Source organism: Ylistrum balloti, unplaced genomic scaffold (assembly GCF_031769215.1).
Source record: "Ylistrum balloti isolate Yb309-2 unplaced genomic scaffold, AGI_CSIRO_Ybal_v1 Utg370200, whole genome shotgun sequence".
Classification (NCBI taxonomy): Eukaryota; Metazoa; Mollusca; class Bivalvia; order Pectinida; family Pectinidae; genus Ylistrum; species Ylistrum balloti.
In genome coordinates this window covers 208171-229004 of record NW_026782175.1, presented here as the reverse complement: position 1 = coordinate 229004, position 20834 = coordinate 208171, and the positions used below count along the sequence as shown (strand labels likewise).

Genomic DNA, 20834 nt, shown 5'->3' with positions numbered 1-20834 from the left:
CTCTCTTTTATCACTTTCTTTGATTTCTGATATTGATTTAATGAAATATCAAAATTAGAAAAATATGTGGTCATCCTAAAAACATGAAGCTCACAAGTAGATTATTTCCCTTTATGCCAATTTTTCTGTTATCTATTCAATTGCATTGATTTAAAAATCTTTTACCTCTGACTGACTATACCTTTCATGATTTTCTAGAAGTTTTTTCCTTTAAGAAAAATTTTGGAAGACTTGAACAATTTTGTAGAAGAAGTGAAAGTTATTGATTGAATTATTGTGATTTAATGTGATGTGATATATACTTTCGTATATGAGGAAAAATGAAAAAGGAGATATTTGCAAATATTGTGAAAATAAAAAGTGTTGAGTTGAAGTTTTTATGTTCAAATTGAAATATATTACATATATCAATTTATATTTTTGAGCGAATTTAACACTAGACGTGAATCCTCAGATGCAATATGATTGGTGTTCCTAGTAGAAAAAGTCTGGATTATGACAAGTTTATTGTAAGGTTATGGCCAATGTGTGTTTCCTCAAGTACTCTTTATGTCCATGTCAAGTGAAATTTTCTATACCCAGTAAAAGTTTTGCTTGTTTTTTAACAGAGAGAGAAAGAAGGAGAAGGATCGGGAAGAACTGTGGAAGAAATTAGAGAAGATAGAATTTGAAAGCACACAATTAAAGAATAAAACATAAAACATTGCCATATTAGAAGCAGTTTTTGGCCAGCAATGGGAAGGAAGTTTCCTGTGCTATCATCACTCATACTGTAACACCATTTTTACATTAGCTGCATGCCGCAACAGATGGGATTTGTTGGTTTTCAGAACACCAATTGTAGGGGTGAATGATTTTGCCTGTGGGAGGGCTCAGTCTGTCTGAGGTCCCAGCCCCTGTTTAGGCCCTGCCCTGCTCTGGGCCCAGGGGAATGCATCTGTATGTTGGCGTTTTAACACTTTTTCTTGCGCTCATGTGTAGGAGACATCTTCATCACACCAGGTCTGTTGCTTCGTGAATCTGGTGTTTTTTTTTTTTGTTTTCCAGGAGGATATGTCTGTTTCTTTGTTTATCTCCCCTGCCACTAACGGTTGTAACGCCCCTGTTCTCCTACCCCCGGCCACTCTGCTTCAGTAGAGGATAGCTGACAGTGTATAACCATATCGGGGATGTTAGTTGTTGAGCTGTGTACTGTCCGACAAGTCTCCGTAGTGGTTGAAGTGGCACACGTTTCAAGTGTGGCCTCCAGAATGGTGGCATGTAAACTTGTATGGCTACCAAAGTGGCCAATAGTCTAGATGGATATATTGAGTGGTCATCTACAGACAGTCGTGACAGCTTGTAAGACGAGATGACTGAGAGAAACGGCTTGGGTGGGCTACCCATATGTAGTGATGGTAAACCAACACACTGGCATCAACTATGTTGATCCGATACACCTCTATGAGCTTATTTGATGATGTGAAAATGTAGTTTTAAACAAACAAACAAACAAAAAAATGATATGATTTGTCTGATGGTTTTGTAACTTGTGTGAAGGAGATTATAGATGAAAGTCTGATCAGTGTGATACATTGTAGATTGTTTGTAGTGACTGTTTGCCTTGTGTGTTTGTGAGAGAAAGTAGATGTGTTTTACCTGTCTAGTATAGCAACATTATTATCATGTGTACTGGGGAATGTCAGATATTCTTTTGTGTCAGGTAAAGGGGGACAATCTGTGTGCATGGGTATTTCTGTGTGTTACATGTCATGACCTTGTCATGGGGAAAGTTTGACCTTTTAATCGAGGAAAATCTTCAATGTTGGATATTTTCATCATATCAGGTAATGCTGAATTGTACCTAGATGAGGGAAGGGGGCACTATCAATAATTATGGGATTGAGGTTGTGTTCAGCAAGGAATAAATAGTTGATAGTTCAAGCCAAACTTTGTAATTGCTGAACAACAATAACAGAATTAAACAGCATTTTGTTGTTGTCATTTATCATATGACTAGGATTGTGTAGGCTGTCAATTTTAGCTTGAAGCGGGAAGATGTTTTGCTCCTATGACAAAAACAGATTGCTTGGTTTAGAAATTGTTTAACTGGTAATCTTCATACTTAAGGTTTTTTCATGTTAATTAAGTTCTAACTTACTCTTAACTGCTAAATAGAAAGTCGCTGTATTCTGCATGATATAGATTCGGAGTGAAAGTTGAAAATTGTTGCAGAGATGTATGGAGTCTGGAGTGCACTTGATAGTAGTTTAAAGTAATACATCTTCAATGTTTGGTGCGATTGATGTTGATATATTGTGATGGTGATTACCACTTAAAAAAATTCAAGGCACAGTCTCTATATGTTGCGGTATGGATAATTCCTGTGCAGAATGACAGCAGAAAGGTGAAAGGCTTTGTGGTAGGTTTTAGGTGATAATTGCAAGCATCCATATCAATATAAAATCTGGCTTCATGAATACTGGACACTTCATATGAACTATACAGTTTCATCTTATAATGAAGAGCTGTTTCTCTATATTTATTATTTATTTTTTAACATATATATGTAAAGCATGGAATAAATGCATAAAGTACATAGTATATTTACCTTAATCCTGTTGAAGACTTTATCATTATATTGAAAGTCTGCTGTTTGAATATCAGTGTGTTAGTTAGGAATCTGTTGTTTCTACTCCAGGTTACTATGATCTTATATTGTGAAGGTAATGCAAGAAAAATCATTTTACAGGTGGAAAAGCGTTAAAGGAATTCATTGTTTGTTTAAAATTTGGAGGAAGGCAAGATATTTAGGAGCATCTGATGATGACTTATTTGTGATTAAATAGATATAAGAATTCTCCAATATTTGTTTTTTGGAATACTTGGACATATTTTAGTGCTCTTACTTAATCTAGTTCTGTAATATATTACCACGACCTGTAACTGTTGGTGGTATATCTCGGTGTCTCTAGTGTGCGAGAGTAGTTTGTACTGTGAGTTGTCTCCATCCATGTCATCACTACAAATTTATGGTATTATTGTTATGTTTTGTTACGAGTGAATGATAGTTTTACTATTTTATTCCTAGTACAAGTGTATATTTACATATATTTATGTGCAGCATGTGGAGGGGAGGTAACTCTATGTGACACCATCTGATGACCAGCTGTACCTGTGGTAGCCTGCCAGGCTTGCTCCTCTCGTCTTTTATCTGGAGTGCATGAGCTATGATTTTTAAGACTGCAAGAAGAACATTTTGAAACCATGCATTTGTCAGTTAACTAATTCATGTGGCATGTTTTAAACTATTAAATATAAATTATATGCAATAAATTTGTTAGTGTGTGTGTGTATATATAATTATATATATAGGTGGGTAATTCTGTACATGGCTGTGTACTAATACTTGAAACCATTACAAGGTCTAGTACAAACTCTTGCTGTCGTATGATCTCCTCAACCCTATACCTTCTACTGCTGCTCACAATGCCACTGGGTGTTAATGTGTTGGACCTTTTTACATCCCTCATTCTGTAAATCATCTCCATCTTTCTATTTCTTGGTATAATTAGACATGTGAGTTATGTGTCTATACCCTATAAGCAAATTGAACAAAGGCAGTGCAAGTTTTCGTAGCTCCTGGGAATCTTGGCAAGCAGAGATAGGTGTAGTGATGTACCCCACTCTAGCTCTTGGTATACAGAGGTTGGTTAAATAATGCAGCACTATAACAGGCAAAGATAGCTAGAATAGAGCAACCCTCCTTAGATCTAGGTAAGCCAAGATGGCTAGAATGGTGTGACCCTCCTAAACTCCTTGGTATGGTAGGTGGAGTTCTGTGACCCTAGTAAACTACTTGGTATTCAGAGATAGATGAAGTGTTGCGACCCTCAGTAGCTCCTTGGTGTACAGAGATAGGTGAAGTGGTGCGACCCTCAGTAGCTCCTTGGTATACAGAGATAGGTGAAGTGGTGTGACCCTCAGTAGCTCCTTGGTATACAGAGATAGGTGAAGTGGTGCGACCCTCCATAGCTCCTTGGTATTCAGAGATAGGTGAAGTGGTGCGACCCTCCATAGCTCCTTGGTATACAGAGATAGGTGAAGTGGTGCGACCCTCAGTAGCTCCTTGGTATTCAGAGATAGGTGAAGTGGTGCGACCCTCAGTAGCTCCTTGGTATTCAGAGATTGGTGAAGTGGTGATGTAGTTATGTATGTGTATGCATGAGAAACGGAATATTCATGACCACACAAATCATATGAAGTTAGTATATACAATAGGTAATTTGTGATCCTGTTAACTTTGAGGTGTACTAAACTTTTCAGAAGATGTTTAACAGACCTCTTGATGTCTTTGTAAAAACTGTTTCAAAGTATGTCTGAATTCTCATTTAAGTTGATTTATTTGAAAGAAAATGAGAGAAACTTTTGTTGGAGAACTCCACTTGTGAACTGTGACCTTTTCTTGTATAAACATGAAGAGCATTGGGATACTGCCTTTTAAAATCTCGTTAGTCTCTGATGGTTCCCATTTACATAATTATGTGAAATAGACTATAACATTAATCTGTATAATAGCAGTATGTTGAATCAGGCTTCACATTTTGGACTAATCCTGTGGTTGGACTGCTCCAGCACTATACTGTGTTGTACTGTTGCCTTCATCCTAGTCTGTTCTTTTAGTAGTTACCCTCCAACACAAGTCTGTACATTAAATGCCTATTATTTTGTAATATTAAAGTATTTGCTGCTACCAATAGTTGAAATTCAGAGTTCTGTTTGTCAGAAGGTTAAGCTTGGCAGTGAAAAGGTTTATTGATGTATAGTACGTGTAAAACAATTCTACAGAATTAAATGTCTTGATGTCCCATTTTGATTTGTTCAAAAAACACTAAGATATGATTGAAGGAGCCCAAAAAATGATTTATATCAAGTATATTGTTTGCTGAAGGCCTTTGAATACTGAGAAGTTGTCTGGGAAAATTATTCAGGGTGGGGGGGATTTCTTGAAATTCATAATTGGATGAAAATTGTATCTTAATTTCTAAATCGATTCTGATTTTAATTTGAATAATCTATGATTGCAATAGGACTTGCTCTTTCTGAGATTTTTAAGTAAATTCAACTTCTCAACTTTGCTTTGAAATGACGGTTAAAAAAAATTGCACCTTAACTTTGCTTTATCTCTTTATAATGGCCACAAAAAACTTAAAATCGTTTTGCTGAATTCTGTCTGTTTATTGAAGTTATTCATCCACACTGGTTAGCCTGTTTTGCCACAGACTCGTTACATACAAAGTCATACAATTACAAAACTTTTATTGAAGAAACAAAGAATTCCTTGACCCTGCTAATTGGATTAGAACAATGCAGGATCACATCGATGTCCTTAATTTAGACGGCTCTAATATACATCTTGTTTACTACACAAGCTTTTAGAATAATTTCATGCTTTTAAAATTTTAAGTAGTTAAAATTGCTGATAAAATTCTGCTAAATATAATGACAAAATCACATGATCAAATTGTGAAAAGTATGCAAGCTGATATGGTACAGTATGCTGTTAAACATTTTCATTATCAGCAAATAAAATGGATTATGTCCCTTTAATTGGGTATAAAATAATCTATAAATGCTGGATTAAAATCCCTGGTTTAGAAGCCATCACAACCTTGTTTGGTGATGTGAAGTGTCTAAATCACTTCTCAAACAGTTCACGTGAATAATAAACAAAAAGATATCTTAGTTATGTAATTATTGAATAATAAACAAAAAGATATCTTAGTTATGTAATTATTAAGCATAACTTCTTGTATCTGGGAAAAAAAAAGGAAATTAAAATCAAATTTTCAATAAAAAATTAAGGAATTAATATCAAAGGCCTTTTGATATAACGGCAGATTGTATATAAAATCATCTTTTTATCTTGAGTCAATTTTGCTATTTTCCATTCATTCCTCATTCAGATTTTTCAGCAAAGCAATTAGAAATGAACTTAAGTTTTATATAATACGTAGCATATTTTCTGTCTCGCACACATGTACACTAACACACACACACACTACACATGTAAACTGCACATGCTTTCATCATATTACACATACAGGTATATATGTGTTTCATATTGTTAATAAAATACTAACAACAAATACAAAACAAAGCAAATAGTAACTTTTTTCACTAAATCACATTTTGCAACCATTAAATATTGTTCAATCTTCAAAGGGAGATAATTGCATTTTGTGGCCAAAATACATTTGGCTAGGTGAACACATAATAGAGAATTAAGTTATAACAAAACAGATACACATTATCACCATGGCAACAACAAAGAGTTAGAACATGGAAATGGACAAGTGTTTCTTCCAGAATAAAATGACAGATTATTGACAATACAATGCTAGACATTATAATCAGAGGATTTTTTCTGGTCACCTCACAATATTGGCATCTATTAGTAATGCATGTTTTGTTGTTAAAAAAGCAATTTGAGGAAAGTTGATTTCAATATTGCCCTATTGATTTTCGACGTTAAGTCCCAACATTTTCTTAATATATCACTCATCCATTTAGATTTTGTGGTCAAAACTGACATTCATCAAAAAAAAAAAAAAAAAAGCAAAAACACATGAAAAATTGTTTGTAATGAGCTTCTAGCACCACAGGAAAGACAAAATCCAGTATGTGTTGTAGAAGAATGATATCAATTCTTTTAGTTGAAACCCTAATTTTTCCACTGCGTTTCTTAAAAAGTACTATTATTACACACGTCAAAGCTCCATTATATAGCCCAAAATATAATATAATGTTTACAAGTTTATCAATTTCTAAAGGTAAACCTGATCCTTAATGAACTATTTCATCATCCAGTAATGAATATTTCTTCTATATTGTTTATATAATTGATGTGAAGTGTCTATTTTGACGGCCTTGTTCCAAAGGAAAACAGCTCTTTGTAGTCATTGAAAGCATCACTGCAAATGAAACTTATTACTGGTAAACGAGATCATTTGAAATAATTACTCAATTTGTGTCTCAAAAATGAGTTTTCACATTAATGTTTGTAATGCTGCAGATGTGATCATCAAAAATGAAGTGCAAGGAATATAATTAGTTGAGGATATGGTACATGCATTAAGATCAAAGTGGTATACAGAAATTTGAAAATAATTTATGTTTCAAAATCTTGTGTACTGAAAATATTTAGTAAATAGCTTTATTGCAACTCTGATATAATGATTATTAAAAAAAAACCTTCGCTAGACAACTGAAAATATGATCTTCAGCAGACCAAGGTGAAACATATTCCCTGTTACAGATATAGTGTCATAAAACCTGAAAAAGGATTAAAGTTACATGGTATATATTAAATTCATTATCAGATTATCATTAACAAAATTTCATGTCCATTTCTAGTGATCTAGTTAATTTCATAAAATATACATCTGTTAATAGCTGGAAAACACGAACCGAATGTTACAAATTACATTAGTTTTCAATGATAGCGTTCATCAATTCTGATATTCATTTGTGTGGTAGTTTAAGAATTTCAAAAATTCACAAAATTCTGGAAAAATGATTATGGATTTCTGATCAAATATCAAGATCACAAGTATTTTAAAATTGAAAATTTTTACAGGAATGCAAGTTATATCCCAGCGGGTGAACCTATTCGCCTATCTCACACCGTGCATATTAAGATCCTTGATGTACCTTGTATCAATGGTAACCAAAAAGATATAGATTAATAAGTCTTTGTTCAAGAGTTATCTAGGATAAATCAGAGTTATATCAGCTGGGTGCCCAGAAAACATGTATATAATACCTAGAAAGTGAAGTCGCACCTATTAGATGTCTTTCTCTTATCGTATTTCAATCGTTGCTGAGCATATTCAGTTGGTAATACTGACAGGGTACCAAACTTATACAATTTCACTACAACCAGTTTGCCAGCTCTTTGACAAAGGATGTTCAGACTGAAGTTGATACATAAATAATTAAAATATTAAGAAAATCAAAAGAAATATTAAAATAAAAACATTTTCCCTTTTCCTGCATGGCTTCAATTTTGAGATTTCTCTACAAGAAACACCATTTCACATAGTCACAATATCCAGTGCCCCTAGAAAGATGGGGTACAGTATAACATAATAAAAATGGCAAAAGTAAATATAACATCTGTTAGAACCAGGAAGATACTGTCTGGAAACAGGCTTTGTATCAGATTTATAAAACCCAGTTGAAGCCATCCCCATTTTAATCAGATACACTTCACATGATAAAATTAGGTCTACTATACAGGTAAGGTCTCTGTTATAAAATATTCAATATTAGATGAATTTTAAGCTCATTAGTGATAATAAATTTGACAATGAAATCATTGCTGTGAACCAGTTCCTAATTTTGACAAGAATTGCTGACGTTATAGGGTACTTTTTACTGTACAATTGTTTTAACTTTGATATGCAGTCTGGTCTGACTGAAATCTAGAAATGCTGAAGTCAAGCAATACTGCAAGCAAAGCAAAACAACCTTATTCCTACTGAAGGTCCCTCATAGGTGATTCTTGATTGCCATGAAAGCCTACCTGGAATTTAGCAAAGTAGTGTTTACCACACAAATTACAAAGTGAATAAGAAAATCCAACACCAAATATGGCTACTGCTACTTAACAAAGGTCCCTGTGTCCGTTACAATAAGGTATTGAACAGGCCCCTGTGTCCGTTACAGTAAGGTATTGAACAGGTCCCTGTGTCCGTTACAATAAGGCAAATGGAGTCTATCAAACGGTTATTGCACAAACAGAGTATTGTCATTAGTGTTTTGAGAATATGAAAGAAAATGACGACGGCTCTTCCCATATCATCACATTTATCACAAGATGGTGGCTTTTCTGTAGCTACAGGTCTCTCCCATAGCCATCTGAATAACAATGAAACATTTCCATAGTTATGAAGTAATTTCACCTTTCATGTTTACACTTAAGAACTGTATTCAGGATTATAAGAACAACTTCTGTGATCCACGCAAATCTCTATCTTGGCAGAGTGGCCTTTTTAAGTGTTATAAATAAAGGGAGATAATAATTGTGATCCTTCTGGATATCAGCAACATGCATTCTTGTAGTCGGAGTGTATTAGCCAGAGTAATTCACAACTGCAGATTTCCGGTTAATAATAGAGTAAAATATATCTTGGTGCAGTGTTGGCTATCCTGAATCTTCATCATCGCCATGGTAACTCAATGTAGCTCCCTGGGGCTCTGTAACTTCTGTGCTTGGATCTTCTTGATCTAAAGATCTGAAAAATTAAAAACAAGAAAAATGTAATCAAATGTAAATTATGAAAACAATATGTATTTATAAATGTACTTAAAATAATTTTACTCATTTTATACAAATTAAAAATTAAGAAAAAAACCCAGAATTACCATTGATTAGTTTTTGTTAAATTCAGGGTAATGTATCACTTCTAAAGTAACCATAATCTCTTCTTTATTTCATCAGACTCCTGAACATGCATTACTAGGTATCATGTTATTATCACTGTATCAGATATACTTTTCTGAAACAATATATACTGGATATCATACCACACAATTCTGGAACAGAACATACCTAAACACTGGACATTATAATACCCTTCAGAACACCTCTGTAAAAGTCTTGCATTCTACACTAGATCTTTGGTATACGTTTTATCGTAACATGATAACTGCTGAAGAGTTGTAACTGAGCCACACATCATGTGTTTTAACTATGTTTTCCAAGAATCATAAAAAAGGACAGCATGAGCAGTTTACTGAGGTGTTGAGTTGGATACCACAATGCAAAATGAGAGAAAAAGGACATTTCTAGAACAGGCTATACCAGTCATTTCCGCACTATATACAGAACATACAAAACTTCAGGCAATATACAATACTTAATTTCTAATACAAAGAGAAAAGATTGGGATCTTTCACAGATATGCCCAACAAAACCCTGATGTCTGGTACTAGCATTCACTTAGTGTTCAAATGGGACTTTTGACACTGACCACAGTTAATCAATTATGAAAAATGATATGACCTTGCTGGAAACTAAAACTAAATCTAGAGTGTTTATACATCAGGTGCTATTAAATGTTAACGTTTGATCTCTCATTCGACTTCAATTATATGTACATCACTTCAGTCTACAATGCTTGTTGGCTAAAGCCTGCCCACTGGTTTTTGACAAGTTGTAAACATGAAATGATGAAACATTTTGTATGGTCTATAGTAAATGAAGATGGATTGAGATGGATGATTCAAACCTTCAGTCCAAATGATCCAAAAATAATATACTTTTTGCGTACAATTAGGTGAAAGAGGGAAAGTGTTTTAAACTTAAATCAAAACACAAACAAGTGCATATAAACAAGGGAAATTAAAATCAACTAAATCCTAATTTGGAAAAAATTCCTCTTAATTAATTCTCATCAATAAAGTATGTCACTGGGGGATAAAATGTTGGTATAAGAAACGTCAAACATTGATATGACATCAGACGATGACAAAGCCTGATAGTCTTAAAGTACTTCTGTATTCATATAGCAAGAATTTTTTCTCTATTTCAGGAACAGGAAGCAATTGTGAAATTTGTGTAAAAAGGAACCATACTAGTGATTATCAGGACCATAAAAAAATCTTACTTCAGATTCCAGATATATATCATTTCTTGTATATAATATTGTCATATTTTGTCACCTGAAATTTTCACCTTAGATTTGTAATTGCCTTTTTACTGTGTGATTGAAATATACTTAAATAAACCTAAGGGTCAAGGGTCAAATATCTGATAATTACTGATACATGAAGTAACATTTCCCTTTAAGGGCAATCACATTTACAAAGGGTTTGATTTGATGAATATGAGCTGGATAAAAGAGGAAGGTACAATGGGAAAACCCAACAGTCATAAAACAGTGAAAAAGTCATAAAACAGCAAAAAAGTCATAAAACAGCGAAAAAGTCATAAAACAGTGAAAAAGAGATATCAAGCATACCAAATAATAAAATGAAAAAATCTCCATGAGAAAAATAATTTTGATTTCCATCAGAACCTGTTTCGGATTATCGATAAATAACTGAATCTTGAAAATAAATATCAAATCATATAACAATCATAAAACTATTAAATGACAGTAATTCAATATTGCTGACTTTCATTAAATCACAATTTAAGTCAATTGAAATCAGATTTCAAGCATTAAGATCTCGGTCACTTATTAAAGGTATACCTTAAATACTTGTCCCTGGTCTCCAACCCCCGAGTCCGCAGCTGGTGAACTCCCGCCTACTGTCCCCTCCCTCACCCCCTTGACTCATATATATAGCAAACCATACCTAATAAACAATACATATAACTAAATACAATTATCTTGCTACCCTTTCAGATATCTTTCCTCAATACTTTTACAAAGTATCCAAACTGATTAATCCCTATTCCCCTCCCTTGCCCCGCACACACTGCCCCGTTTCTGTCTATAAAAGGTGCCCAGAAGGCCTGCTACACCAGTGGCAAGATAAATGGCAGAGATATGAAGGCTACATAAGACAACACTAGGACAGTAGGCGGGCGACAGGCAGGTGGGCGGGGTTACTGGGCACGTGGGGATGACGGCTCACGAGGACTTGTGTTTGTGGAAGCCATTTTGTAACGACGACGCCTGCAAAATAAAACATATGTCATGCACAGTAAATACCGTTGACTAAAACTGCCTCTTCATGAAAAATATAAAGTCAGAACAAATCTGCACACCTTCTATGTGACAACCTTCAGTCACCACACCTTCTATGTGACAACCTTCAGTCACCACACCTTCTATGTGACAACCTTCAGTCACCACACCTTCTACATGACAACCTTCAGTCACCACACCTTCTACATGACAACCTACAATCAGCACACCTTCTACGTGACAACCTACAATCACACACACCAACCTACAATCACCACACCTTCTACGTGACAACCTACAATCTCCACACCTTCTACGTGACAACCTACAATCACCACACCTTCTATGTGACAACCTACAATCAGCACACCTTCTACGTGACAACCTTCAATCTCCATGACAACCTACAATCACCTTCAATCACCACACCTTCTACATGACAACCTACAATCACCACACCTTTACATGACAACCTACAATCACCACACCTTCTACGTGACAACCTTCAATCTCCACACCTTCTACGTGACAACCTTCAATCTCCATGACAACCTTCAATCACAACCTACAATCACCACACCTTCTACATGACAACCTTCAATCTCCACACCTTCTACATGACAATCTACAATCACCACACCTTCTACATGACAACCTTCAATCTCCACACCTTCTACATGACAACCTACAATCACCACACCTTCTACACGACAGCCTACAATCACCACACCTTCTACGTGACAACCTTCAATCTCCATGACAACCTTCAATCACCTTCAATCACCACACCTTCTACATGACAACCTACAATCATCACACCTTCTACATGACAACCTACAATCACTACACCTTCTACATGACAACCTTCAATCACCACACCTTCTACATGACAACCTACATTTACCACACCTTCTACGTGACAACCTACAATCAGCACACCTTCTACGTGACAACCTACAATCACCACACCTTCTACGTGACAACCTACAATCTCCACACCTTCTACGTGACAACCTACAATCACCACACCTTCTACGTGACAACCTACAATCAGCACACCTTCTACGTGACAACCTTCAATCTCCATGACAACCTACAATCACCTTCAATCACCACACCTTCTACATGACAACCTACAATCACCACACCTTTACATGACAACCTACAATCACCACACCTTTACATGACAACCTACAATCACCACACCTTCTACGTGACAACCTTCAATCTCCACACCTTCTACGTGACAACCTTCAATCTCCATGACAACCTTCAATCACCTACAATCACCACACCTTCTACATGACAACCTTCAATCTCCACACCTTCTACATGACAACCTACAATCACCACACCTTCTACATGACAACCTTCAATCTCCACACCTTCTACATGACAACCTACAATCACCACACCTTCTACACGACAGCCTACAATCACCACACCTTCTACTTGACAACCTTCAATCTCCATGACAACCTTCAATCACCTTCAATCACCACACCTTCTACATGACAACCTACAATCAGCACACCTTTTACATGACAACCTTCATTCTCCACACCTTCTACATGACAACCTACAATCACCACACCTTCTACATGACAACCTACAATCACCACACCTTCTACATGACAACCTTCAATCTCCATGACAACCTTCAATCACCTTCAATCACCACACCTTCTACATGACAACCTTCAATCTCCATGACAACCTTCAATCACCACACCTTCTACATGACAACCTACAATCACCACACCTTCTACATGACAACCTTCAATCACCACACCTTCTACATGACAACCTTCAATCTCCACACCTTCTACATGACAACCTACAATCACCACACCTTCTACATGACAACCTTCAATCTCCATGACAACCTTCAATCACCTTCAATCACCACACCTTCTACATGACAACCTACAATCACCACACCTTCTACATGACAACCTTCAATCTCCATGACAACCTTCAATCACCTTCAATCACCACACCTTCTACATGACAACCTACAATCACCACACCTTCTACATGACAACCTTCAATCTCCACACCTTCTACATGACAACCTACAATCACCACACCTTCTACATGACAACCCACACCTTCTACATGACAACCTTCAATCTCCACACCTTCTACATGACAACCTTCAATCTCCATGACAACCTTCAATCACCACACCTTCTACATGACAACCTACAATCACCTTCAATCACCACACCTTCTACATGACAACCTACAATCTCCACACCTTCTACATGACAACCTTCAATCTCCATGGTACCTTCAATCACCTTCAATCACCACACCTTCTACATGACAACCTACAATCACTACACCTTCTACATGACAACCTACAATCACTACACCTTCTACATGACAACCTTCAATCTCCATGACAACCTTCAATCACCTTCAATCTCCACACATGACAACCTACAATCACTACACCTTCTACATGACAACCTTCAATCTCCATGACAACCTTCAATCGCCTTCAATCATCACACCTTCTACGTGACAACCTACAATCACCACACCTTCTACGTGACAACCTACAATCACCACATCTTCTACATGACAACCTACAACCACCACACCTTCTACATGACAACCTACAATCACCACACCTTCTACATGACAACCTACAATCACCACACCTTCTACGTGACAACCTTCAATCACCTACAATCACCACACCTTCTACATGACAACCTACACCCACCAAACCTTCTACATGACAACCTACAATCACCACACCTTCTACATGACAACCTACAATCACCACACGTTCTACGTGACAACCTTCAATCACCTACAATCACCACACCTTCTACATGACAACCTACAATCACCACACCTTCTACATGACAACCTACAATCACCACACCTTCTACATGACAACCTTCAATCACTACACCTTCTACAATACAACCTTCAATCTCCATGACAACCTACAATCTCCATGACCACTGTCAATCTCCACACCTTCTACATGACAACCTTCAATCTCCATGACCACCTTCAATCACCACACCTTCTACATGACAACCTTCAATCTCCATGACAACCTTCAATCACCTTCAATCTCCACACATGACAACCTACAATCACTACACCTTCTACATGACAACCTTCAATCTCCATGACAACCTTCAATCGCCTTCAATCATCACACCTTCTACATGACAACCTACAATCACCACACCTTCTACGTGACAACCTACAATCACCACATCTTCTACATGACAACCTACAACCACCACACCTTCTACATGACAACCTACAATCACCACACCTTCTACATGACAACCTACAATCACCACACCTTCTACGTGACAACCTTCAATCACCTACAATCACCACACCTTCTACATGACAACCTACACCCACCAAACCTTCTACATGACAACCTACAATCACCACACCTTCTACATGACAACCTACAATCACCACACGTTCTACGTGACAACCTTCAATCACCTACAATCACCACACCTTCTACATGACAACCTACAATCACCACACCTTCTACATGACAACCTACAATCACCACACCTTCTACATGACAACCTTCAATCACTACACCTTCTACAATACAACCTTCAATCTCCATGACAACCTACAATCTCCATGACCACTGTCAATCTCCACACCTTCTACATGACAACCTTCAATCTCCATGACCACCTTCAATCACCACACCTTCTACATGACAACCTTCAATCTCCATGACAACCTTCAATCAACTACAATCACCGCACCTTCTACATGACAACCTTCAATCTCCACACCTTCTACATGACAACCTTCAATCTCCATGACAACCTTCAATCAACTACAATCACCACACCTTCTACATGACAACCTACAATCACCACACCTTCTACATGACAACCTACAATCACCACACCTTCTACATGACAACCTTCAATCTCCACACCTTCTACATGACAACCTACAATCACCACACCTTCTACATGACAACCTACAATCACCACACCTTCTACATGACAACCTACAATCACCACACCTTCTACATGACAACCTACAATCACCACACCTTCTACATGACAACCTTCAATCTCATACACCTTCTACATGACAACCTTCAATCTCCATGACCACCTTCAATCACCACACCTTCTACATGACAACCTACAATCACCACACCTTCTACATGACAACCTTCAATCTCATACACCTTCTACATGACAACCTTCAATCTCCATGACAACCTTCAATCAACTACAATCACCACACCTTCTACATGACAACCTACAATCACCACACCTTCTACATGACAACCTACAATCACCACACCTTCTACATGACAACCTACAATCACCACACCTTCTACATGACAACCTACAATCACCACACCTTCTACATGACAACCTTCAATCTCATACACCTTCTACATGACAACCTACAATCACCACACCTTCTACATGACAACCTTCAATCTCCACACCTTCTACATGACAACCTACAATCACCACACCTTCTACATGACAACCTTCAATCTCATACACCTTCTACATGACAACCTTTAATCTCTATGCTTCAACAGAAGATAATGACTCTCTTCAATGTGACAAACTAATTAGCTTTCAATACCACAGACTTTATCAAACATTCATTCTGAGACAAGCCTTGCTCTGAGAAATGTCTTATGAAGACATCCAAAATGATTTGATTTAACAAAGTTGGGTACTAAAATCATCATATTTCAATCAAAGTAATTAATTTTATAAAATAAAGGACTAAGATAACCAGACTTTACTAAGACAAACTGTGCTCGGAGATGAAAACTGTTGATAACTTGACAAACTGATTCTATTTTACAAGTAAAGGACTAAGATAACCAGACTTTACTAAGACAAACTGTGCTCAGAGATGAAAGCTGTTGATAACTTGACAAACTGATTCTATTTTACAAGTAAAGGACTAAGATAACCAGACTTTACTAAGACAAACTGTGCTCGGAGATGAAAGCTGTTGATAACTTGACAAACTGATTCTATTTTACAAGTAAAGGACTAAGATAACCAGACTTTACTAAGACAAACTGTGCTCAGAGATGAAAGCTGTTGATAACTTGACAAACTGATTCTATTTTACAAGTAAAGGACTAAGATAACCAGACTTTACTAAGACAAACTGTGCTCAGAGATGAAAGCTGTTGATAACTTGACAAACTGATTCTATTTTACAAGTAAAGGACTAAGATAACCAGACTTTACTAAGACAAACTGTGCTCAGAGATGAAAGCTGTTGATAACTTGACAAACTGATTCTATTTTACAAGTAAAGGACTAAGATAACCAGACTTTACTAAGACAAACTGTGCTCGGAGATGAAAGCTGTTGATAACTTGACAAACTGATTCTATTTTTTACAAGTAAAGGACTAAGATAACCAGACTTTACTAAGACAAACTGTGCTCAGAGATGAAAGCTGTTGATAACTTGACAAACTGATTCTATTTTACAAGTAAAGGACTAAGATAACCAGACTTTACTAAGACAAACTGTGCTCAGAGATGAAAGCTGTTGATAACTTGACAAACTGATTCTATTTTACAAGTAAAGGACTAAGATAACCAGACTTTACTAAGACAAACTGTGCTCAGAGATGAAAGCTGTTGATAACTTGACAAACTGATTCTATTTTACAAGTAAAGGACTAAGATAACCAGACTTTACTAAGACAAACTGTGCTCAGAGATGAAAGCCTCCGACACCTTAAGCATGCTTATTCTACTTGACACCTTATTGATCTTTTAACTGATTAAGAACAACTTCAATCCCCAAAGTCACTATAATAGAATCATCTAGCTATTGATTTAGGACCTACTATTCAAGAAAAGAGGGGTACACTTCTACATCTACTGCACAGGATGATCAAAAACAAAAAAACTGGCTTGAAAAATTTATGAGTGCATGTGTAATATGCCAGTAGGCAAAATACAAGAACAAAAACAAAGCATATAAAATTACACTAAAACAGTATACAAATCACAAAACTAAGAGATGAAATTGGCTATCTACTAGTCTTAATACCCTGGCTGTCAAGGATGAATTTTGTCTGTTAATTTTACATACATACATATGTATATAAATAACAAATCTAAATATGAAGTACATGTCCAACACATGAACTACATAAAACAAAGGAAATATATATACATATCAATCATTTTCAATATTTTTGGAATGTACTTTGTTTCCATAAATTTAAAGCGTATTGTGAAACCTGCGTTTATCCACCAGTAAGGACACAGACAAAGATTCTTAAGATCTCAGCTTAGGCTTGAACCTCAGTTTCAGTTTTGTATCAGAATCTTGCTCTTGACCGAGATGTATTCACAAATCACTCAGTTATAGATAAAAGATTTTATCAATCACATTGTATCTGATTAAATAATAATTTCAGTGAAGACATCTTTTCCTTTTTCATGATAGAACAAATAATTGAAAATTCAGGTTTGTAGTCTTATCAAAAACTGGTATTGAGAATCTCTAGCCTCAAAGATCTGACATTCAGCCAGAGCATGATGTGTTCTGACAGTATCAATAATATATAAATGTAACATGCTAAACTGTTCATCTGTGTGAAGGCAATACTGACTGCAACCTCCTGTCATTAGATGTGTCTCTAGGGTAAAAATTTGTTTATCAGAGGTTAAAAGTCATCACAAGAGAGACACGATGGAAGGAAAAACAAGGAAAATCATGATACCAAAAGTTGGTGTACCCTCTGGTGAAGACAAAAGAAGTTAATTGCTTATAAGACTGGAAACCTATCATCTGTGATACATCTAGCTAATAAAAGTAAAATTAGAGGATTAAGTTCACAAGTCATTATAAAAAGATATTGATCAATGCAATTCCTAAAGATGTTATTGATCTACAGCTGCCCCCACCTTCTCCCAGCCTCCTGACTCCTTTTAACAAGAATGGGCACATGCTCCTGGAAATCAATTTTTTTAAAAAACAAATTTCACTATATAGTTAGTGGTTTTGAACTCAGATGCCTGACCCATGAATTTTCATTCTGAACCTTAATATGACGTATGATAAAATCCCTACAGAAATCAGTAGGGATTAGAGTTGTGAATTCAATCACACTACAGGTCATCACAAGATATTACAGGGGTCACAACATAAAAATAACCAAAACAACTAGAGTTCTTCTTTAGTATGGTACCTTATCCAATTTCATTTCAGCAGCATGAGGATATGCCTTTACGAACAAAGGGCTGTAACTCTTCAAACTGGTATGTAAAATGATTTGGTAAATAGTTTTCCACCAACCTATGAGGAACTCATGTGTCAAACTAAAAAGTGTGCAGGCTAGAATAAAAGTGTAGGCCCCAGAAATGATTTAAATGACACACAGGCTGGGAGACAAATGAAATATGTCCCGCATAAAAAAATTATACAGAATGACACAGACTTGGAGACAGAAAAAATATGCCCCAAATAAAGAAATGTACAGAATGACTCATTAGAGTGGCAGAATATGCCCCAGATAAAGTAATGCACAGAATGACTCAGAGTGGCAGAATATGCCCCAGATAAAGTAATGCACAGAAAGACTCATTAGAGTGGCAGAATATGCCCTAGATAAAGTAATGCACAGAATGACTCAGAGTGGCAGAATATGCCCCAGATAAAGTAATGCACAGAAGACATAGTCTGAAAGGCACACTGCAAATCTATAGTCACCTAGTGCAATAAGCATTGGTAGGGGAGTGATAAAGTCAACATGAAGTTTGAATGTATTGTATTCCTCTAGGCTGTCTGGATGATCAATAGTGATCTGGCAAGGATTAGATTTTAATTGAGGCTGTGATATATCTGTAAATCAGATCTCTATACTTCCATCGCCAGCACTTGTCTGCTTACAATCAATACAACACGTAGTGACAAAACTGTTAAATGCTGAAATGTTGAGAAGAGAAAATATCTACCGTAAATTAAAGACAAACTGGTCAGATATCAATGATTGTACTAAACACAAATCAGTGAACTGCACCTGTGAACTGCACCTTTCAATCCAAATTAGAAATAGGATAAAGCAAGCCAGATAATGAATTAACCTACAGCATACAGCTGTTTCATCCTTCAAGGACTCACCTGTAATACCAAGAACCTAGAGTTTGAAAATCAAAAAATTGATTGAATGGAATTTGGATCAGGAAACGCACAAATCTTATAATACAGTAACTTTCATAATTTTTATACTGTGTACATTCTGAACCATGCCACTACTCAAATGAATTAAAATGTGGCATGTAGCCTAGGTAGCAGCCCTGAAAGCATAAGTCTCAAAGACAGGTGTCATAGAGATCTGTGTCACAAAGACAGTATCACAGACAGATGTATCAAGAGAAGGTGTCAGGAGGACAAGTGTTAAAAAGACATATTGAGGAGATATGTGTCACAAAGACATGTCATGGAAACCATTGTCACAAAGACATGTCTAGGAAACAAGTATTACAAAGACATGTCAATGAAACCATTGTTACAAAGACATGTTAAGGAAACAAGTGTCACAAAGACATGTCATGGAAACCATTGTTACAAAGACATGTCAAGGAAACAAGTGTCACAAAGACATGTCATGGAAACCATTGTCACAGAGACATGTCTAGGAAACAAGTGTCACAAAGACATGTCAAGGAAACAAGTGTCACAAAGACATGTCATGGAAACCATTGTTACAAAGACATGTCAAGGAAACAAGTGTCACAAAGACATGTCATGGAAACCATTGTTACAAAGACATGTCAAGGATATAAGTGTTACGAAAAAATGTTTATGAGATGTGTCACAAAGACATGTCAAGGAAACAAGTGTCACAAAGACATGTCATGGAAACCATTGTCACAAATACATGTCTAGGAAACAAGTGTTACAAAGACATGTCCTCTTGTTGAAAAAGATGTTAGAAAGAGGTGCCTTGGAGACAAGTGTCACAAAGACAGGTGTCATGGAGATACATATGTCATGGAGGCAGGTGTAATAAAAACAGGTTTCACAGTAGAGAACAAAATAAAGACTGAAATTTTGTAAAGATATGGTTTTAAATTGCTCCTTATAATTAGGTTTTATTTCATTCATTCTAATAGCTGGC

At 36.2% G+C, this 20834-nt stretch overlaps 2 protein-coding genes across 5 annotated transcripts in view; one reads left to right on the top strand and one right to left on the bottom strand.

Moving 5' to 3' along the window:
- The window catches only part of LOC132551471 (serine/threonine-protein phosphatase 2A 56 kDa regulatory subunit epsilon isoform-like), a 30829-nt gene extending 26091 nt beyond the window's left edge, over window positions 1-4738 (top strand). Inside the window, exon 12 of the mRNA XM_060215616.1 lies at window positions 609-4738. Within this exon, the coding sequence (XP_060071599.1) occupies window positions 609-699 (91 nt within the window). The 3' untranslated portion in view covers window positions 700-4738. The remainder of the gene's footprint in view (window positions 1-608) is intronic.
- A 458-nt stretch (window positions 4739-5196) lies between these two features.
- The window catches only part of LOC132551469 (uncharacterized), a 36061-nt gene continuing 20423 nt past the window's right edge, over window positions 5197-20834 (bottom strand). For 2 of the 4 annotated variants that reach the window (XM_060215613.1, XM_060215614.1), the window contains exon 8: window positions 5197-9278. In XM_060215613.1, coding sequence (XP_060071596.1) covers window positions 9188-9278 — 91 coding nt within the window. In that variant the 3' untranslated portion in view covers window positions 5197-9187. Of the gene's footprint in view, window positions 9279-11240; window positions 11670-20834 lie in introns of all 4 variants that reach the window. The other 2 variants (XR_009554247.1, XM_060215615.1) reach the window with 2 other exon arrangements.